Genomic DNA, 19,219 nt, shown 5'->3' on the forward strand with positions numbered 1-19,219 from the left:
TGGTCTATAATAAGGTAGAACACTGATCAGGGGATGGCAGCTATGAGGTAGGGATACACGGTTCAGTGTGTTGTGCGTGGTGCATTTCCGTACAGATTCTATTATCGAACACAGCACTACAAAGTTACATTTACAAGAACGACGGAGTGCCCTTGCCAATCACATCCAGCAAAGCAGCAGCAGCGTCTGTTTTAACAAACCCTGACTGCTGATGCGACCCAGAAATGCCGAAATTGTTTCCAGAGTTTTATGGCTTAGTAATTACACGCGCTGGATCATGCCGATATGGAAAGCCGATCGGCTGATGAAATCAAAACGCTTTTTTTTTGTTCGACGGATGCACACAACGGAGTTCAGCTTGTTAATATGCGTTTAGCATTGTAAACGTGACTCTACCATTCTGTTAACTTTTTAATAGCAGTAGTTACACCATTTCATACTTACCATATCAAAAGACCTACCACAGCACGTGTCTTCGCCATGGTGAATGACCTTGCCATACATTTTGCACGAGGCTATCGACACGTAGCTTTACCATAACGTTGACTCTCGTACTCCGTAGTGACTGCCATGGTAAATTACATGCTGTATTAGCCACGTGCTATGGTAAAGCCACATATCATTGTAACTGCAATTCATGCTGGTCAGTGTGGGTTGGTGAAAGTTCACTCGTGTTAAATATGGCCAGGAATCGAACTCAGGTGACCAGGTCAATAGCTCATCATGCTAACCAGCACCACTGCTCTAAATTTTGACTTGTGCTCACATTACATACATCATATCCATGGACGCTTGGATTTATCGTATCATGTGACTCCTGTAGTACGGTATCTAACCTCTACACGGCATGCCACTTTACCGTCGTACATTACTTTATGAGGCCTCCTTTGCCAGTAAGGAGGCCTCAAAATGTAGACGCTTACCCCGAGCTCTCATTACTCTGATAGTGCGTTGTCTTTGAACTGTGCGCCTTTTGGCGTCATCTGGTCGAACACCGTATGAGACTAGGCTCTAAGAAAAGCTGTCTCTGGTGTGGACCAATCAGTTTCAAGGACAATGCATAAATTATCAGAGTATTGTTTTTTGTTTGCATTTGACTGCACGTATTGTGGTTAATGTTAACGTGATTCCTTGCAAAAGGTGTCGGTTTTGTTGCCAGAAAAAGGGGAAAAACCCTATTAGTACGTCGTAGATTACTTTGTCATTTAGCATGTGACTGTCAACCACAGCATTTGACTGCCATGCTCACTGTGTGATGGGCCTTACCCGTGTGTCATGTGTGTGTGTGGGCAGCAACAGTGGTGGCAGCAGAAACTGGCCACAACAACAGCAGACGCAGTGACAGCAGCAGCAGCAATAGCTTGAGCATGGAGCTGGGCAGCGCAGAGCTCCTGGAACTGCTGCTCGACTGCCCGGATGGGCCACGTGACACAGGGCATTCTGGGATACTTATGGGGGATGCCTTCATCGGCTCTGAGGAATCGGGAGACATTTGGGGCATCAATCACGTGAGCAAAATGTCCTTTTCCTTCAATGCATAAGGGAGCTGATTGGATATTAACTGTCGGTTGTCACTGTTTTGTCCCTGTGGCTAAACTGCAGGAGGGCGCTCGCTTTAATGTACAGTAAAACCTTGGATTGCGAGCATAATTCGTTCTGCAAACGTGTTTGTAATCCAAAGCATTCGTATATCAAAGCACTCGTATATCAGTTGTGATCACGTGACGCTCGGCAGACAAAGCGTATACGTACTACTCGTATTGCAAGACCTCGCTCGTTTATCAAATTAATATTTATTTAAAAAATTTAGCTCGTCTTGCAAAACACACGCAGACCTAGTTACTCGCAATCTAAGGTTTTACTGTACTTGCTTGAATTCTTCAGCAACTGCAAATCGCCTTCCGTCACATCTCATCTCAATCAATCCACTAACCCTCTTGCAGTTTTGGACAAGGGGGACCCCCGGATGACAGCTCCCCCTGTGCAGCGCAAGGCGAATGCGACACCGCCTTACAAGTGGGCATTAGTCTGCCGCTAGAGCATGATGTTGCCCGAGTTGCAGACTAATGCCGATTAGCACGGTTGGCTACGTACGGTGCGAAACAGGATCGACATATGTGCATGCGGTTTTCCCAATTGAATAATTTCCAGTGGTTTTATGTTCGTTGAACTTCTTTCGCGCCGTACCTAGCCAACCGTGCTAATCGGAGGTGCCGATCAAATGTGGTTGAGATCAGGTGCGCTTTGAGTTAGGAATTTAAGTGCGCTGTAAATGCATATCCTTACCCCATCCTTTTTTGGAAAGTATCAAAAATCACCGCATCTGCCTTCCCAGGCCATGGAAGACAGCGAGCCGGAGGACCTCCTCTCTCACATGGTCGACCCCCACCAGGCGCGCTCCATGTCCCCGCGAGATGACGGTGGCTTGTCGCCCATGGGCAGCGACGACAGCGGCATCTCGGACGAATCGGCCGTGCCGGGCCCAGGGGTCTCCTTCGGCAAGGGCCTGGCCCCCATGATCGCCGAGGGCAGCAGGGCAGCAGTGGGCAGCGGTGCCCGGGACATGTGCTACGTACTGAGCGTGGGCTTGGATGGGGTGAAGGCCGTGGCTCCGTCGTCAGACATGGACATCATCTCCATTGAGTACGGTGAGTAGGGATGTTCGCAGAGCTGGGACGATCAGTCGGTGAAGTTGATTAAAATTTATCGGTGGTAAAGGTGCAGCCTTGCAATAGTTTGCTCATGCCACTGCTGGCGGAAGGTTTCCACGAGGACGAGCTCAAGAAAGCCCTCTCTAGAAGTTACTTGGCCTACTCTTCCTCACCACACGCAACCTGTCGATCGACCATCTGGGTCTGTCCCATTTATTTTTCTTGATCGACTGCGGCGTAGGGATTTGAGAAACTTGACCATTGTATTATTTTCTGCGCCAGGAGATCAAATTGATCCGGCGACCTCTGGATTTCAAGTCTAGTTGGCTAGCCATTACACAAGGCACAACAACAACAAAAGAGTACATTCTTGAGTCGAATCTGACCTCAAACCGTGAACGTTTGTTGAAGTTCTGACTGTATCGGGGATGAATTGTTACCTACTCGCATGTAATTAATATTTAAGTAAAAAGTAATTCGCATTTCGATCCGGATAAACGTACATACGGATTGTCATCACGGATGCGTCTTCAGTGCCTGGGACGCACGTGTACGTTATTTCCCGGCACCGTGACCTCGTGCATCTCTCTCTCTGCCCGTCCACCCTTCATTGCAGACGAGTGGAACTCCCACATGGCCGGCGTCTCCACGTTCGCCGACAATCCCATGGCAGCGCTGGCCGGTGGAATCAAAGTGGAGGGCACCATGCTGTCCGCCAGCCAGTACTCGTACCGCGACACTGGCAGCCTGGTAGGCAGTGATTCAATTGGGTCCTCAGCTGGTGGCGAGCTTGTTGTCCTCGCCGATAGCCTGGTAGGCAAGTTGGGCTTTCATCTTCTTGGTTCTTTCGGTAAAGTCACGTAGAAGGGAAATAATAAAATAATAAAAATTCAACATAATATACAATTCTTAAATATACGCTGCCAAGCTTGGTGGTGTTTCATTCAGACGCTGTCTTTCCAACAGACTTGTTCTTCACCTGAGGGACGGCTGCTTGCGTTGTGACCGAAACGTCGTGAGAATTGTATTTTATTATGTTTTATTTTTATTATTTTATTATATCCCCTTCTACGTGACTTTACCGAAAGAACCAAGAAGATGAATCCCTGCAGTCACGAAAGCTTTAAATCGAAAACAAGTAAACCCGTAAAAACAAAGTTTTTCACTATAAATCCTTTATATGCGTGGCATCGGGGCGGCTAGAGTCCTCTCGTCCTCTGGCTTGAGATGGCTGCCACCTATGGGTCAGATGATTGTCTGGCAGCATTAAACAATTGGTAATTAAATATTTTAAAAAAATTCCCTAAACAGTGTAAAATTTTTTAAATGCATTGTCACGCACAACGAGTCTGTGTGCAAAATGTCAGCTCGATTGGATCACGGGAAGTGGGTTACAAAACGACCGAAAGATTTGCACGGTCCTAAGCAAGCAAGCGAACTTAATATAAAGGATTTTAAAAAAAGTTGGGCTTTGTAGCTGCGCCTAGGCTAGAGATGGCCACTGGGAAAGCTGAGGCTGTTTGAGAGTGTTCGGCACCGCTGAGATCCTGGTGTTTGGAGCCGGGTTTCCTGCTGTCCGTGATTAAACCGGGATCTCGCGTGCAGTGATTTGATGGTCTCAAGGGTGGTCACCAATGAATGCGCAATAAAAAAAAAAGTCATATTAATAAATACTTCTTTAAAAACACGCTTTAATGAAATGTACCGCACTAGTAATGGCAGAACTCCACGACTCCAGGAAGTGGCCCCGAGGCTTGCCACAACGTAAGGGGCCGTGGTGATTTACATCCAACGTCAGTTGAGCATGGACAATTAGACCCAAGGCGAAACATAACATATTAAAAAGAGGGTTTAGAAAAATATATATATTTTTTAATGATAGAATATAGTATTGTCATCAGTATGACTTAAGTATACCAAAATTGCAGTCGATACCACATTTGGAAGTGGGTTAAAATCGAGTTACAAGATTTGAGGATACGACAACAACAACAGACAGAGTGAGTTAAATAAAAGCGTGTAAAAACGTGTAAATTTTAATTGTCAGTTAATTTGCGGCACTGCAGCTGCGGATTGAATTTGACTGTTACGGTTCTCTGGTTTCCTTTCACTTGAAGGAACACGTTCATTGACTTGGCCAAAACTTCCCAATGTAGCAGCGTCCTCATAAACATGAGTCTTGGGACTTGCTGAAGCTTTCCTGTACAGTAGAACCCCTCTTAACGACGGTAATTGGTTCCACGAAACCGATCGTTAAGTGAGTATAGGAAATACACGTTATAGGTTTAATTTGTCCGATAGTATCGAAAGTTACCCTTTTTCACCCAAAACGTACTTGATACTATTTAAACTATGGATATTAATACATCTAGATACAAACAACATTATAAACACGTAATAAATCAATCAATGCATTAATTAATATTTACTGTATCTACAACACCCCATCTTTAACAGGAGAATGGTTGGTAAGCGAACACATTGGGCTCTATGGAGGCACTACACTATACACTACACTCCTATACACTACACTATACACTACACTACTATACACTACACTATACACTACACTACTATGCACTACACTATACACTACACTACTATACACTACTATACACTACACTACTATACACTCCACTACTATACACTACACTACTATACACTACACTACTATACACTCTACTATACACTACACTATACACTACACTCCTATACACTACACTGTACACTACACTATACACTACACTACTATATACTACACTAGTATACACTACACTACTATATACTACACACTACTATATACTATACACTACTATATACTACAATGCTCTACACTACTATACACTACACTATACACTACACTATACCCTACACTACTATACACTAAATTTATATACACTACACTACTATACACCACTGCTATACACGACACTACTATACACTACACTATACACTACACTACTATACACTACACTACTATACACTACAATACACTACTATACACTACACTATACACTACACTACTATACACTACACTATACACTACACTACTATACACTACACTACTATACACTACACTACCATACACTACACTATACACTACACTACTATACACTACACTACTATACACTACACTATACACTACACTACCATACACTACACTATACACTACACTACTATACACTACACTACCATACACTACACTATACACTACACTACCATACACTACACTATACACTACACTACTATACACTACACTACCATACACTACACTATACACTACACTACCATACACTACACTATACACTACACCTTGGGCTCTATGGAGGCCCGTCGTTAAGAGGGGTTCTACTGTATATATATTATTGCATTGCAAAATTACAATTGTTTTGGAATTACTTCCTTGCTGAGGTTAGAAGTCGCTGGTTGGTTCAGGGGCCTGATGCCAGCACCACTCGAGCCTGAGTTTGAATCTGGGTTTCAGCTGCCCATGATTAAACCGGGCTCTCAAGCAATATAAGCCGATGATCTCAACCCGATCACCAATGGCTGCACAAGAAAAAACAAACCCATAAATAAAAAAATATATAAAAATTCATCTTCATGCTTCCCAGGTTAATTGCGCACACATATAATCAACCGCACACACACGCCCTAGTCATAAAATGTTTCGCTCGTGGCTGTAGGGCAGTAAACATTGCTTGTGAAACGGCATTACTGCGTGAGTGTTTATCACCGTAATAATTAAATAGAGAGGTCATAGCACTGAGCCGCCACCATTGAGATCCTCGATTTTAGTCCCCGAGTTTCAGCCGCACGCACGTCGATTAAGCCGGGCTCTCAAAGTGCCGCGAGTTGATGGTCTCCGCCCAGTGACCAAGCAGTGACTGCGCACAAAAACCCAAACCCGTCATATTAAATTTGGTCCGACACTTGAAATTGCGCAAGTCCGGATGAGAACTTGGGAGGCAAAGCATTATGATTAATTTATATTATTCGGCAAAAATGTGTTTGCACTGGGTTGGACCCGTGTGCAGGATGAGGGGGGGTAGGGAGGAGTGTTGATCATCGCTGGCATTTGAGTGGTCTCCAGGAGTTTGGCGACCAAGGGAAAGAGAGAAGACATGAGAGCAAATTGCGGCCTAATGTTAGGGCAGATATTGTAGGTCATGTGGCAACTGCACTGCAACTGCTGGTGGAAGGTGGAAGGGCGTTGACGGCGCGTGGTGGGTGGCATCAGCAGCCTTGGCCTCGATGACTTGTTGACCTTGAGTGTATGGCTATGTGCTCAAGTTCCCAGAGCTTAATCTGTCTGAAGAGGAGAGGAAGCTGCTGGAGCAAGAGGGATTGTCACTACCCTCCCACCTGCCACTTACAAAGGTACATTGCAACCAAGCACCTTGTCCCTTTACTACACACAGGCACACGTACACACATCTCCATCTCCATATATATATAAAAGGCAAAGTTGTGAATATGTGTGTCTGTTCAAAATGTTTAGCGTACTTCCTGACATGCAACAAACTTTAAATTTGCCATGTCGGTACTTTCCAGACTGTACACCATACAAAAATTATGGAAATACACTTTTTTTTAGGGGGGGGGTAGCTCAATAATGCATTATTTTTTGCACGGCAAGTGAGCTGTGACGTCACATCTGTCATGTGACCCGCGCACGTGGAAGCGTAACGCATTGCAGTGTAGTGGTTAGCACGCCGCGCTACGAACCTGGCGACCCGAGTTCGATTCCCGCTCACGGCCACCACCGGTGACGATTATTTCAACCGGTGCTGGGCATCCCCTAGGTCGACTCAGCCTCAAAACGAGTAACTGCTGTGGTGTGTGAACATCGCCACTGGGGAGACAAAGGCGGCCGGGCGTGGTGGATCCAAGTCCCGTGCGAAGTCGCGTAGTACAGCTTGTACTATATATTTCGAGCTACACACAACAACAACCACCGTTCGCCACCATGTGGTGGTGATGTCACCACGGCGCTTATGCCTAGGTTGGTGCATTTTGAGGCCACGTGAAGTATCCAAGGCTCGCTGACAGGTCACGGAACAGACCCAGGTGCCATATGTTGACTGAGATGACCTGTGTCCACACTGTACCAAACCTGGTGCCTTTTAGTCACCCAGCGCACTCTGCTCCTTGTTGAGGTCGTCACTCTGCCCTCCGTTGTTGTTCAGAATCAGAATCTAATTTTTTTTCCTGGAGGAATCTGATGAGCTATGAAGCTCTTTTTCACAGATGTCCAAGAGGGTGGGTCAGCAATTTGTTGGAGGGCGACTACCTCCAATTTCCCCGCAGTGTCCTTCAGGAGCCTCCTCCACAGAGGACGATTTTGACACCACTCGTACCAGTCATCGGCAATTGCTGCACAGTTCTCTTTACCACATTAGACCATCTCTTCTCTTGCCCCTGCTTGGGCATGGAGTGGCTGGGCATGTGGGCTAGATGACCCAGCCAACGCAGCCTCGGCTGCCAGAGGAGCTTGATGATGGGACAGTGTCCAGATATATCAAGGATCTGTGGGCTCATAAAATCCAGTCTGGTTAAACCCAGGATGGATCGTAGGCAGGTCAGCCTGATTGTTTCAAACCGGCACATGTGTTCCTTTCAAGGTCTCCATGTTTTGCAAGCATCAGTCAGTCTTTATGTTGCATGCCAATATCTCGCTCAATAAAGTAGGCGTCAGTGCACATTACAGCAGAATGTAAATGGTACAGAGGCAAAATATCCATTTTCCATGCATCTCTTTGCCAAAAACCACTAATATAGGTATAAATGATGCTTAAGTTTCTCTACCATCACAGTTTTGTAAATTAAAACTCCCAAAAGAAACGATCGGATAAAGCACTCAAAATGAAGCACCACTGATGATTTAGATTGTTCCTCTTGCTATTTGGAACGAATGCTCACGATCCACCGATCGATGCACGTGCTCCGTGATGACACTTTTTTGCTCCCGCGCAGAAGACACGGCCCACTAAGTGGATGGCAGCAGAGCCACGCCAATCAACATCAATCAAACTCCGTCCAATGTTGTGAAGATTTTCAACTACTCTGCTGTAGAGGCGATCACGTGGATTTCGGATTCACCGGAGCACATTTTTGTTCATTTTAAGCACGTTACTTGTAATAAACATTTCCAAGAGTAACAATGTATTACTGTTTATAGATGATTCATTTGGGCTTAAGGGAAAAATCCATGAGTTATGAATTGATCTCAAAATCTCAGGCGCACGGTTAATCTGCAAATCGGACAAAACCGTACACGGATAATCGAGAGTCTATTGTATACAGATACATTCATCGCTAGACACAGATACATTGATACAGCTATACACAGACGGTGATACACAGACAGCCATATTCCCTCAAACCACAGTCTCTCTACACTGAAATGTCTCTTAGTCTGACTGCCCCAAGCCTCAGGCATTAACACTGAACTCTATTAATCCTTAAGGCGCTTTAGTCTGCTCCTGAGCTTCGGACATTAATATTGAATCATAATTAACCTAAACATAAACTTGATTTGAAGCTTTCGTGACTGCAGGAATTACATTTTGGTTCTTTCGGTAAAGTCACGTAGAAAGAAAATAAATTAAATAATAGAGTACGACGTTTTGATTGCAACACAAGCAACCGTCATCAGGTAGAACTAAACATGCCTTAGACTGGCTTTCTGAGCCTCTGCAGTGTTAACAATGCCCAATGTGTCGTGATTCTTCTGAAGCCTGTCGAAATTGGATACATTCGGTGTGAATTGGCCACAGGCACAGCACTAACCCATTGGTGTACAAAAGAGCGAATGATTGAACAGATGAATGAGTGAATGCCTCCGCTTCTGCCAACAGGCGGAAGAGCGCATCCTCAAGAAAGTTCGCAGGAAAATCCGGAACAAGCAGTCGGCGCAGGAGAGCCGCAAACGGAAGAAGGAGTATGTGGACGGGCTGGAAGGGAGGTGCGTGGCTCCGCGCGCATCGTGCGGCCAAGATTGCGGGGGTCAGAGGTCGCAAACGGGTTTTGATTCCTTACCCGTACCCGTACCCGGCCGCACCAGGGTCGCAAACGGGTACCCGTACCCGATATCCGGCCGTACCCGTACCCCACCCGTACCCGGCCGGGTATCGGGTAGGGTACGGGTAACGGGTACCCGATTGCGACGTCTGGGATGAAGCCATGTTGCAGGCGCGGGTGGGTTGATTCTAGGAACTTGAATTGTGAGAAGAGACAAGACGTTGGGAAATGAGTGACAAACGGTGACTCACCAGTGACTCACGGTCTACCCGTACCCGTACCCGGCCGGGTACGGGTAGCCGGGTATCGGGTAGGGTACGGGTATCGGGTACCCGGTTGTGACCTCTGACGGGGGGTCAGCAGAGGAGAATGAGCAACCTCTCCACCCCCCCCCCCCAACTGTGTGCCTGCGTGTGCGCACGCATATGCAAACAATAGATTGTTTACCCAACAACACACATGTTAATTTCCATGGTAAGAAAATTAATTACGGCACGGAACACAGAATCCGATCTGCGTCGGCTTTTCCCGTCAGGCGCTCCTGCGCAGCTCTACGATGTGTTTTCGGGTTGTGCCGCACGATATCCAACGTTCCGCTCGGCGTGCAGCGCGTGAAGAGAGCTGCCACCGCACGGAGCGAAACGTCGGACACTGCGTGTGAACACCACGGGGCACGAGCGTGTGAAACTCGGCGGAGATCCTCATAGAATCTTGAGTTTCGCAAACTTTGAACGCGGCCGTTGCTCGCGTTAACGTTTGCGAACGTGACGTCAACTTCCGCTGAGTTCTCCACGCGACCTCCGTGGCCCCCCGCGTTGGGGACAGGTGGTCAGTTTTGTTGCCAGATAAAAGGGTAAAACAACAATTATCATATTTTTTCTTCTGGCAAATGAGGTTCCAAATGCTTACCCCGAGCTCTCATACTCTGATGGTGCATTGTATTTAAGTTGTGCGCCTTTTGGCGTCATCTGGTCCAACACCTTGTGAGACTAGGCTCTAAGGAAAGCTGTCTTGGGTGTGGACCAATCAACTTCAAGGACAGTGCATACATTATCAGAGTTGTGTTTTTTTTTGCATTATGACTGCAGGTATTGTGGTCTATGCAAACATGACTCCTTGTAAAAAAAGGTGTCAGTTTTGTTGCCAGATAAAAGGGTAAAAAAACTATTATCAGGTGGTAGGCTGTCAATGCGTCCCAGCACCCGAGCGATGTTTCCCCGGCCCTGGCCTGCGTGGCTTTCATTGTGAGGCGGTGATCGTGGCGTGCAGGGTGGCGGCCTGCAGCAATCAGAACGAGGAGCTGAAGAGGAAAGTGGATCAGCTGGAGGCACAGAACATGTGGGTTTTTTCTTTGGCTCTTGCAAACTCCGCTCACTCACTTAAAGCATTGTGATACTGCTGATACTGCCGGGGGAGGGGTGCGGTACCTATTTTACGAGCATTACCCACAGCCCCGTGTCTGTCCATAGTTGGGCGGCGGTCATGGGGGGATTGTTTGACCATACTTCACCGCGTTGGTCGGCGGGGGGATTTGGGCCCGGGACCGGTATTGATAGCAAACTGGCAGCGGTGGCTGAGAATCGAACTTAGGTCGCTGGATTGAGAGGGTAGGTCGGTAATCTCCGAATTGCTGTGTCAGTTAATTCAAATGCTTTACGACGTACAATCCACTGCCTATTGTGATATCACCCGATATTCACCTCGATTGCATCAGATCTTGAAAGGTAAGCAGGTTATAAGCCTTTGATAGTGCTTGCACGGGCATAAAACAGCTATCGCATGTCCGTATGTTGAGCTTCTTTAGCACCGTACGTAACCAACCGTGCTGTCTACTGGCGGCTGTGGGGCTACGTTGTGGGCGGCACAGCGCGGTGTAGCAAAATCAATCGTGTTCTACTTGTGTGCTTTCACGTCCGCTGCGCGACTTCGCCAAACCCGCCGTGACCAGCGTGGTGAAATACGATAGAAATAATCCTCCTACGTCCAGCAGTTGATTGCCAATATGCTCATACGTGTTCGCGCAACACAGCAAGGCAGCGCACAATTAATGTCCGTGCCATCGAATAACAAGACTCGCAAATAAGGGCAACAGTGCATCGAAACTTAATGGCAATTGAACCACATTTGACCAGAACTCTAAAAGCATCCAAGGGTGGCAGGGTGATGCAATGGTAACACTTGGCCTCAGAGCAACAAATTCCTGGGTTCAATTCCAACTCAAGCACCTTTTTGCGTGGAGTTTGTATGTTGCGAGCGGTAATGCGCTACGAACCCGGCGACCCGAGTTTGATTCTCGCTCATGGCCAAGACCAGTGATGATTATTTGAATCGGTGTTGGGCCTCCCCTAGGTCAACTCAGCCTCATATGAGTACCTGGTGTAGTGTGTAAACTTCGCCACCAGGAAGACAAAGGCAATCAGGTGTGGTTATTGGCCACCCACTCCCTCCTGTGTTGGCCTTCATAGGTGCTCGCTAACAGCACTTGCCCCAACAGTCTCCTAAGGCTATACGGGGGATTTTTGCCTTTGGAGTTTGTATCTTCTGCCCCAGTTGTGCATTGGGTTCCTCTTGGTTCTTCGGATTCCTGCCATAGCTTAAAAAACGCACGCAACGTAACTGGTATTGATCAAACATCCCAATGCCGACAAACGAACTGCACATTACTCAATTGGTTAAACTCATCACAAAATCATCCCCTCTGTGTAAACTTAGCAGGACATCTTCTTGGTTCTTTCAGTAAAGTCACGTAGAAGGGAAATAATAAAATAATAAAAATAAAACATAATCAAATAAAAAAATGTTATTTTATTATTTCCCTTCTACGTGACTTTACCGAAAGAACCAAGAAGATGAATCCCTGCAGTCACGAAAGCTTTAAATCGAAATTTAGCAGGACATGACGAAGCATCATTGGGGCTCTCCTGGTTAAACGCGCACGAGAACAATAATCGCGATCGCATGTTAACGCACCGAAAAGTACGTGGCGTGCGCGCGAGTCATTGGCGGTGGCCCCGTTTGCGTGCCAGAACGTTGGTGACGCAGCTGAAGAAGCTGCAGGCCATGGTGACGCAGACGTCCAGCAAAGCGGCGCAAACGAGCACCTGCGTCATGGTAAGCACATCGCGATATTCCCACATTTTAATGCACGATTATCATATACAGGGACTCCTCTACTTACGAACATTCGACTTACGAACTTTGAGAGATACAAACAAACCTGTCCGTATGTCCAGTTGCCTGTTTGGACCGAGGCTCGTAAGTTCAACCACCGCGCAATAGATGGCAGTTGTGGCATCTACATCTGCAGAACATGAAGAACCAGGGGCCTCTCCATCTGCAGAACATGAAGAACCAGTGGCATCTACATCTGCAGAACGTGAAGAACCAGTGGCATCTACATCTACAGAACGTGAAAAACCAGTGGCATCTACATAACGTGAAGAACCAGTGGCATCTACATCTACAGGAGATTATACAACTTTTAAAGCCATTCCCCGTGTTTAGTGTACATGTTAGGAATCGACAGGAGTAAAGTTGGACTCATGAACAAATCGACGTACGAACAGACCTCTGGAACATAACTCGTTCATCAGTAGAGGAGTCCCTGTACGTTGTTAGCAGTGGGGTTCACGTCCCTCTCGCAGCCACGAAAGAGAGCCACCATTTTTTCATTCTCTTTGGTTCTTTCGGTAAAGTCACGTAGGTGAAAATAAAATAAAAATCACGACGTTTCGGGCGCAACACAAGCGTCCGTCATCTGGTGGGGACAACCACAGCGACAAAACAATCGCTGAAGTATGTTTTGTCGCTGTGGTTGTCCCCACTTGAAACGTCGTGATTTTTATTTTATTTCTACCTACGTGACTTTACCGAAAGAACCAAAGAGTATGGATCCTTGCAGTCACGAAAACTTCAAATCCAGAATTAACAATTTTTTCACTTTTTTTGTTTATTAACAGCGCTTGGTTCGACTTTTCAAATGTCTTTTGCCCTCCCCGCCCCCCCCCCCCCCCCCGTCGTTGCGAAGGTGTTCCTGCTGTGCTTCGCACTCCTCGTCTTCCCCAACTACAGCCCATTCGGCTCGTCGAAGAACGCCACCCAGGAGCTCTATACACCCGAGGGAGGTGAGATGCTGCGCTCATGTCGTAGGCTCTCCATTATCCGCGTGCGGTTTATCCGGTGTGACCGCGCACCTGAGATTTTTACATGAATTAACAACTCATGGAGTTTCGCTGAATCACAAAGTAATCATCTTTAAACAGTTATGCATCGTTATTCTTGGAGATGGTTATTATTAGAAGTCACGTGCTGAAAACCGAGCTAATATGTGCTCCGATTAATCCTAAATCCACGTGATCGCCCCTACAGTATGGTAGTGGGCAGAGTTTGATTGATTTTTCTTGCCGTGGCTCTGCTGCTATCATCCACTGACTGAGTGGGCCGAGTCTTCGGCTGAGCGGGAGCGGTAAAGTGTTATCACTGAGCGCGCACATCGATCGGTCGGCCGTTACTATACCTATAGTTGTGGTTTTTGGCATAGAGATCCGTGGAATATGGATAGTTGTGGATTGTCCGCGATTGCTATCCTCCAAGTCAATAGCAGCGGATTACCTCCGTGACTTTACCGAAAAAACCTAAGAATATGAATCCTTGCAGTCACGAAAGCTCCAAATCTAGGATATCCGAGAGTCTACTAAAAATAAATACGTGAACATACAAGCAGACATGGCACCCCGTTCAGCGACCCTGACGCCTGTCTGCAATTGAGAGTGGTCACGGAACTGCGAGAACAATACCGGGGTTTCTGGAATTGGGCTCTTGCGTGCGTTATATGAACGCCCGCTGTGTAAATGACGTTTTAAAAACAACAACGGGTCGGCCTGTGGCCACGTTAGATTCTGCGGTTATCGGGTTCCGTGCCACCTGCTGGAACTCCGTTGGCCTGCAGGGGTCACTCACACAGCAGCAGAGAGATCATGGCTTCTGATGTGATGGCGCCATTCACATAAACAGATGCCACCGTCGCATAAGGGTGACGCTGCGTCTTTGCAAGTGTCAAATTCCGAACAGTTGCTGTGAAATTTTACAGAATGGCGCAGGCCATCGCTTAGTTTGTCACAAAATAAATAGCGGCCGATGGATTCGCCCTTCCATGTCCGTCGCGTGACCCTGTCACTTGTGGGAAGTTTGACGATTGGAAAGCGCATTCTTCCGCATTTCAGCACTCCCATGAAACATTCCCATCTCGCAGTGCTAAGATCGCAGGGTTCAGATGGAGGCAGCTGCCCCGTTGCCAAAACCGAGTTTTCAAGTGTCTCGAGTAAAGTGGCCTCAGCCCCGTTGCTAATGACTCCACTTAAAAGCCATTGTAATCAACTTGGTTTTGTCAATGAAATATAATCTATCCAACTTCCGAGAATTACAAACACCTTTGCAAACTAATTTTATCATTGGCAGCTGAAACCTGGATGTAATCCGAGGGTCTCAACAGTGCGGGAATAGTGTCCGTGATAACCAGATAAATCCCTTAAAACTTTAGGATCATCAAATGAATTAAGAGCCACACGTGTGTTTTTTACCGTACCGAAGTGTCATTTTACGATTTCCCCCCTTCCTGCATTGCAGCGGTGCTGTCCAGGGCACTAAAGGGGATCGAATCTCCCCTAGAAAACCTGGAGCCAGAGCAGCCTAACCTGCCGCAACCTGAGGGGGTCGTGCCAGCAGGGTCACCAGGAAGTCAAGCTATGGCCGCCGCCGGCCCTCCCAGCATCCCTGAAAATCTGCCATCGCAGTCGTCATCATCATCATCATCATCGGCAACAGCAGCAGCGGATGACGTGGTGAAAGCGGGCTGTGGAAACGCCACAAATTGTGGGGCCGCCACCAAAGATGTGGTTGCGGAGGCTCCAGGCCCGGTTGGCGTGCCCGGTGTTGCGGTCGGAGACGGGGAGGCTGCGCTGGGCAATGTGGCCGATGCCGTCAAGTCGACGCACGCTGACGAGATGTGAGAGACTTGGAGGGAGGAGAGAAAACAACGGGGAGTAGCCGGGAGATATGAGGAGCGGGTGGAGGAGGAGGAAGACGTGGGGAGGAGAGGGAAGACACAAGGAGGTGTTTGGAGACACAAGGATAAAGAGGAAGACACAGAGAGGGGAGGGTAGATAGGATGAGATAGAAGAGACGGAGAGAAAGGAGAATTGAGAGAGCGGAACGCCATGATAAGAGACAAGGGGCTGAAGAGGCAGAGGGAGACACGAGGAGGGGAGACATGGGGGAGTAGAGGGGAAAACTTCGGCCCAGAGAGGTGACTGAAGGGGGCTCCTGAATTTGTCTGCTGTAACTCTGCGGGTTTCCTGACACTGAAATCAATAACCAAAAAAAGCATAGAGACCTGTGTAATATATTCTATTGTAATTTAATAAGTTAAATATTTTGACATTCCACGGATAATTCTTTCAATCGTCAAGCCAATACGTGCCTTTAGGTACTATGAGAGAGTCAGAGTAGCGATAAGGATATTAATCCAGAACGTCACAATTTTCCTGGTGGCGTTTTGCTGCATCGCCGAGATTCGATGCAAGAATAATTTTCGTCTTTTTTTTTTGTATCATTCTGGTAAATGTTGTAGCAGCCTTTCAGCGGCTGCGTGGGTAAGGTCAACCCATTGACACGCTTCGCATCATTCCAGTGAGAATCGTATATTACTGGTAGGAACCACCTGGTTCCACCAGCCCACAGGGGATTATTGTGTCCGTCCGTCGTGCATCCAAAAATGGGAGGGGTCGGGCTGGGTGGAGAGGGGAGGGTGGGGAGGGGCTGGGTGGGGATGGGCTGGGTGGGGAGGGGCTTGGTGGGGAGGGGCTTGGTGGGGAGGGGAGGGTGGGGAGGGGCTGGGTGGGGAGGGTGGGGTTGGGTGGGGGGTGGGAGGGGTGGGGCTGGGTGGGGAGGGGCTGGTCACCCCGTGGTGCCCTTATAAAACTCAACGTTTAACCTACTCACGCCGGCTTGTGCCCGCCCTCACAGTCGGGCATATTTGCGGAATACACCACGCCGTCGTTGACCCTGGCCAATGACCGAGCAACCCAACGTTCCTACCAGCTCCCTCCGCAGGAATGTGTTAACGACGGGCCAGATGGGTCAGCGGACGAGCGAGTGGCTTGCAATCGGAATGCGGCGGGTGCACATCCTGGTTGGGGCAGGCGGGGTGGGGGAGAGGCGTTGGCTCGGCCCGTCGTCCATCCTTCGGGGATGGGGTATCGATAAAATAAATAGCAATGTGGGGGAAGTCAACAGTGGTTGTCTTCTGCAGGAGATGTGGAACTTCGAACACTGTACTCAGGGCTACAAACAGGATGAGCACCGATGCCCTCAAAGCTCAGAGCGACAGGACATCACCTAAATTTTTGATCGTTGTTTGTGTAATGGGCTCACGTGACCTCTCGTCGTGTTAAATATGATGGGAACATATCGAGAGAGAGAGTCAGACTTTAGCAATGATTTTGAGAGCGTTTATGAACAAGTTATCCTGTTATAATAGGGACCAGGGGGCAGAACGTTCTCTGGTTCCGAATGCTGTAAAATACGTGTGCGCGCATACACACGGCAACCAACTCCCGTTTGCCGTTAAGTAGCGGCAGCGGCGTGGCCCTCGGTGCACTTTGAAGCCACGTGGATTTACAAAAGCTCCGTCGACATGAGGTGACGAGACAACGAATGTTCGGTGAACCGCAACCCTTTGCACAGAGGTGTGTGTACGCGTACGTAAACAGACACACATTCACAAGGACAGATCCACCCTGTGGCCTTAAACTCTTGGTGGTAAAGTACTTTTGGCGAGCACTTACCTAGGCCAATACGGTACACTAGCGGGTGGGAGTGGCTAGGACCACACCCGGCCACCTTTGTCTCCCCAGTGCTAATATTTATAGACCTTACCAGATACTCAATTTATGGTTGAGTTGACCTTGGGGAGGTATCGAACTCGGGTCACCGTGTTGCTAGCACAGTGATCTAACCACTACACGACCACTCCCCAAAGTAGGCATGCATACCCACACATAAACAGATTCACATGCACACCGAAACAGACTCGTACATAAATAGTGGGAGAATGAGGGTATGGAGTTTCCAGTAGCATGCGCCAGCAGCTACCTTTGTCTCTCCAGTGCGTTTGTTCACACCAGAGGTGGGACAAAGTCATTGTTATGCAAGTCCAAGTCGAGTCGCAAGTCATCAAATTCATGACTCGAGTCTGACTCGAGTCCAAGTCACATGACTCGAGTCCACATCTCATAGGTGGGACAAAGTCATTGTTATGCAAGTCCAAGTCGAGTCGCAAGTCATCAAATTCATGACTCGAGTCTGACTCGAGTCCAAGTCACATGACTCGAGTCCACACCTCTGGTTCACACACCACACCGAGGCTGCTTTGACTTTGGGGATGCCCACAAACCGGTTCGGACATCGCTTGCCACCGATTTTATCCGCGGCCGGGAATCAAACTCCGATAGCCATTTTCCTGGCGCACAGCGTGGAACCATCTCAGAACCATCGCGCACATCCTGTTACTGTGAGCGGCAGCTCGTCAGCAAACGGCATCAATGTGGGCCATATCACGCCATTTGTTGGCTGCAATAAACGCGGGGCACTTTGCCGTGGCGCTGCGAAGTGGCATTTGGCTCCTGCTGCACAGCGCAGGTTAGGACGCGAGAGCTTCTCAACGGCCCAATGAGTGGGAGCCTCGAATTCGTAGGGAAGGAATGGTTGCTTCTGGATTGGGCACCACGGTGGCTAGAAGATGTTAACTACCTCGCCTGGTATGCAGGAGCTCGTGGGTTCGATCCCGACCCGGTCGCGTTGGCAGCGTCCTGCACGCACACCTCGCACGAGCACACGACCGCTATTCACGATCCGCTTGTGCGAGTGGAGAAACGGGGGGCGTCAGTGTAGGGTTAGCGATGTGTAGTAGTGATTGTTTTTTGCACTAGCTTTATTTGTTGGTAATAGAGGTGGTGGTTGGGGGGGGGGTGTTGATAAACATTTACATATGACCTTGGTGGTTTACACTCCAAATGTGTTCTAAATGTGTTTAATGTCAATTGTAAGAATTTTTACACTATGTTTGTCAACCAACTGCTCGATGGTTTGCCAGCCATAGCGGGGGTGGGGGGGGAGGTGATTGGTTGAGCATACTTCACCACACCGGTTCGTGTGGGTTCGTGAAGACAGGAAGGGGAAGGGGGGGGTGAGAGGTGGATCAGGACCATTTAAAAAATTAACCCGTAAAAACAAAGTTTTTCACTATAAATCCTTTATATGCGTGGCGGCTAGAGTCCTCTCGTCCTCTGGCTTGAGATGGCTGCCACCTATGGGTCAGATGATTGCCTGCCACCATTAAGCAATTGGTAATTAAATATTTTAAAAAAAATTGCTAAAAAGTGTTACATTTTGGAAAAAAATTTTCACGAAAATAAATTGTCACGCACAACGAGTCTGTGTGCAAAATGTCAGCTCGATTGGATCACGGGAAGTGGGTTAAAAAACGA

General features: G+C 47.8%; 1 protein-coding gene across 2 annotated transcripts in view; it reads left to right on the forward strand.

The window, feature by feature from the left end:
• LOC144949350 (cyclic AMP-responsive element-binding protein 3-like protein 4) overlaps nucleotides 1-16,435 on the forward strand; it is an 18,564-nt gene extending 2,129 nt beyond the window's left edge. The window contains exons 2-10 of one of the 2 annotated variants that reach the window (XM_078879326.1): nucleotides 1,294-1,508; nucleotides 2,336-2,648; nucleotides 3,268-3,401; nucleotides 6,945-7,031; nucleotides 9,512-9,618; nucleotides 10,944-11,012; nucleotides 12,701-12,785; nucleotides 13,702-13,798; nucleotides 15,300-16,435. In XM_078879326.1, the coding sequence (XP_078735452.1) occupies nucleotides 1,368-1,508; nucleotides 2,336-2,648; nucleotides 3,268-3,401; nucleotides 6,945-7,031; nucleotides 9,512-9,618; nucleotides 10,944-11,012; nucleotides 12,701-12,785; nucleotides 13,702-13,798; nucleotides 15,300-15,682 (1,416 nt within the window). In that variant the 5' untranslated portion in view covers nucleotides 1,294-1,367 and the 3' untranslated portion in view covers nucleotides 15,683-16,435. The remainder of the gene's footprint in view (nucleotides 1-1,293; nucleotides 1,509-2,335; nucleotides 2,649-3,267; nucleotides 3,402-6,944; nucleotides 7,032-9,511; nucleotides 9,619-10,943; nucleotides 11,013-12,700; nucleotides 12,786-13,701; nucleotides 13,799-15,299) is intronic. The other variant, XM_078879327.1, reaches the window with a different exon arrangement.
• The last annotated feature ends 2,784 nt before the right edge of the window (nucleotides 16,436-19,219 follow it).

The sequence above is a fragment of the Lampetra fluviatilis genome, chromosome 53 (assembly GCF_964198595.1).
Source record: "Lampetra fluviatilis chromosome 53, kcLamFluv1.1, whole genome shotgun sequence".
Lineage (NCBI taxonomy): Eukaryota > Metazoa > Chordata > Hyperoartia > Petromyzontiformes > Petromyzontidae > Lampetra > Lampetra fluviatilis.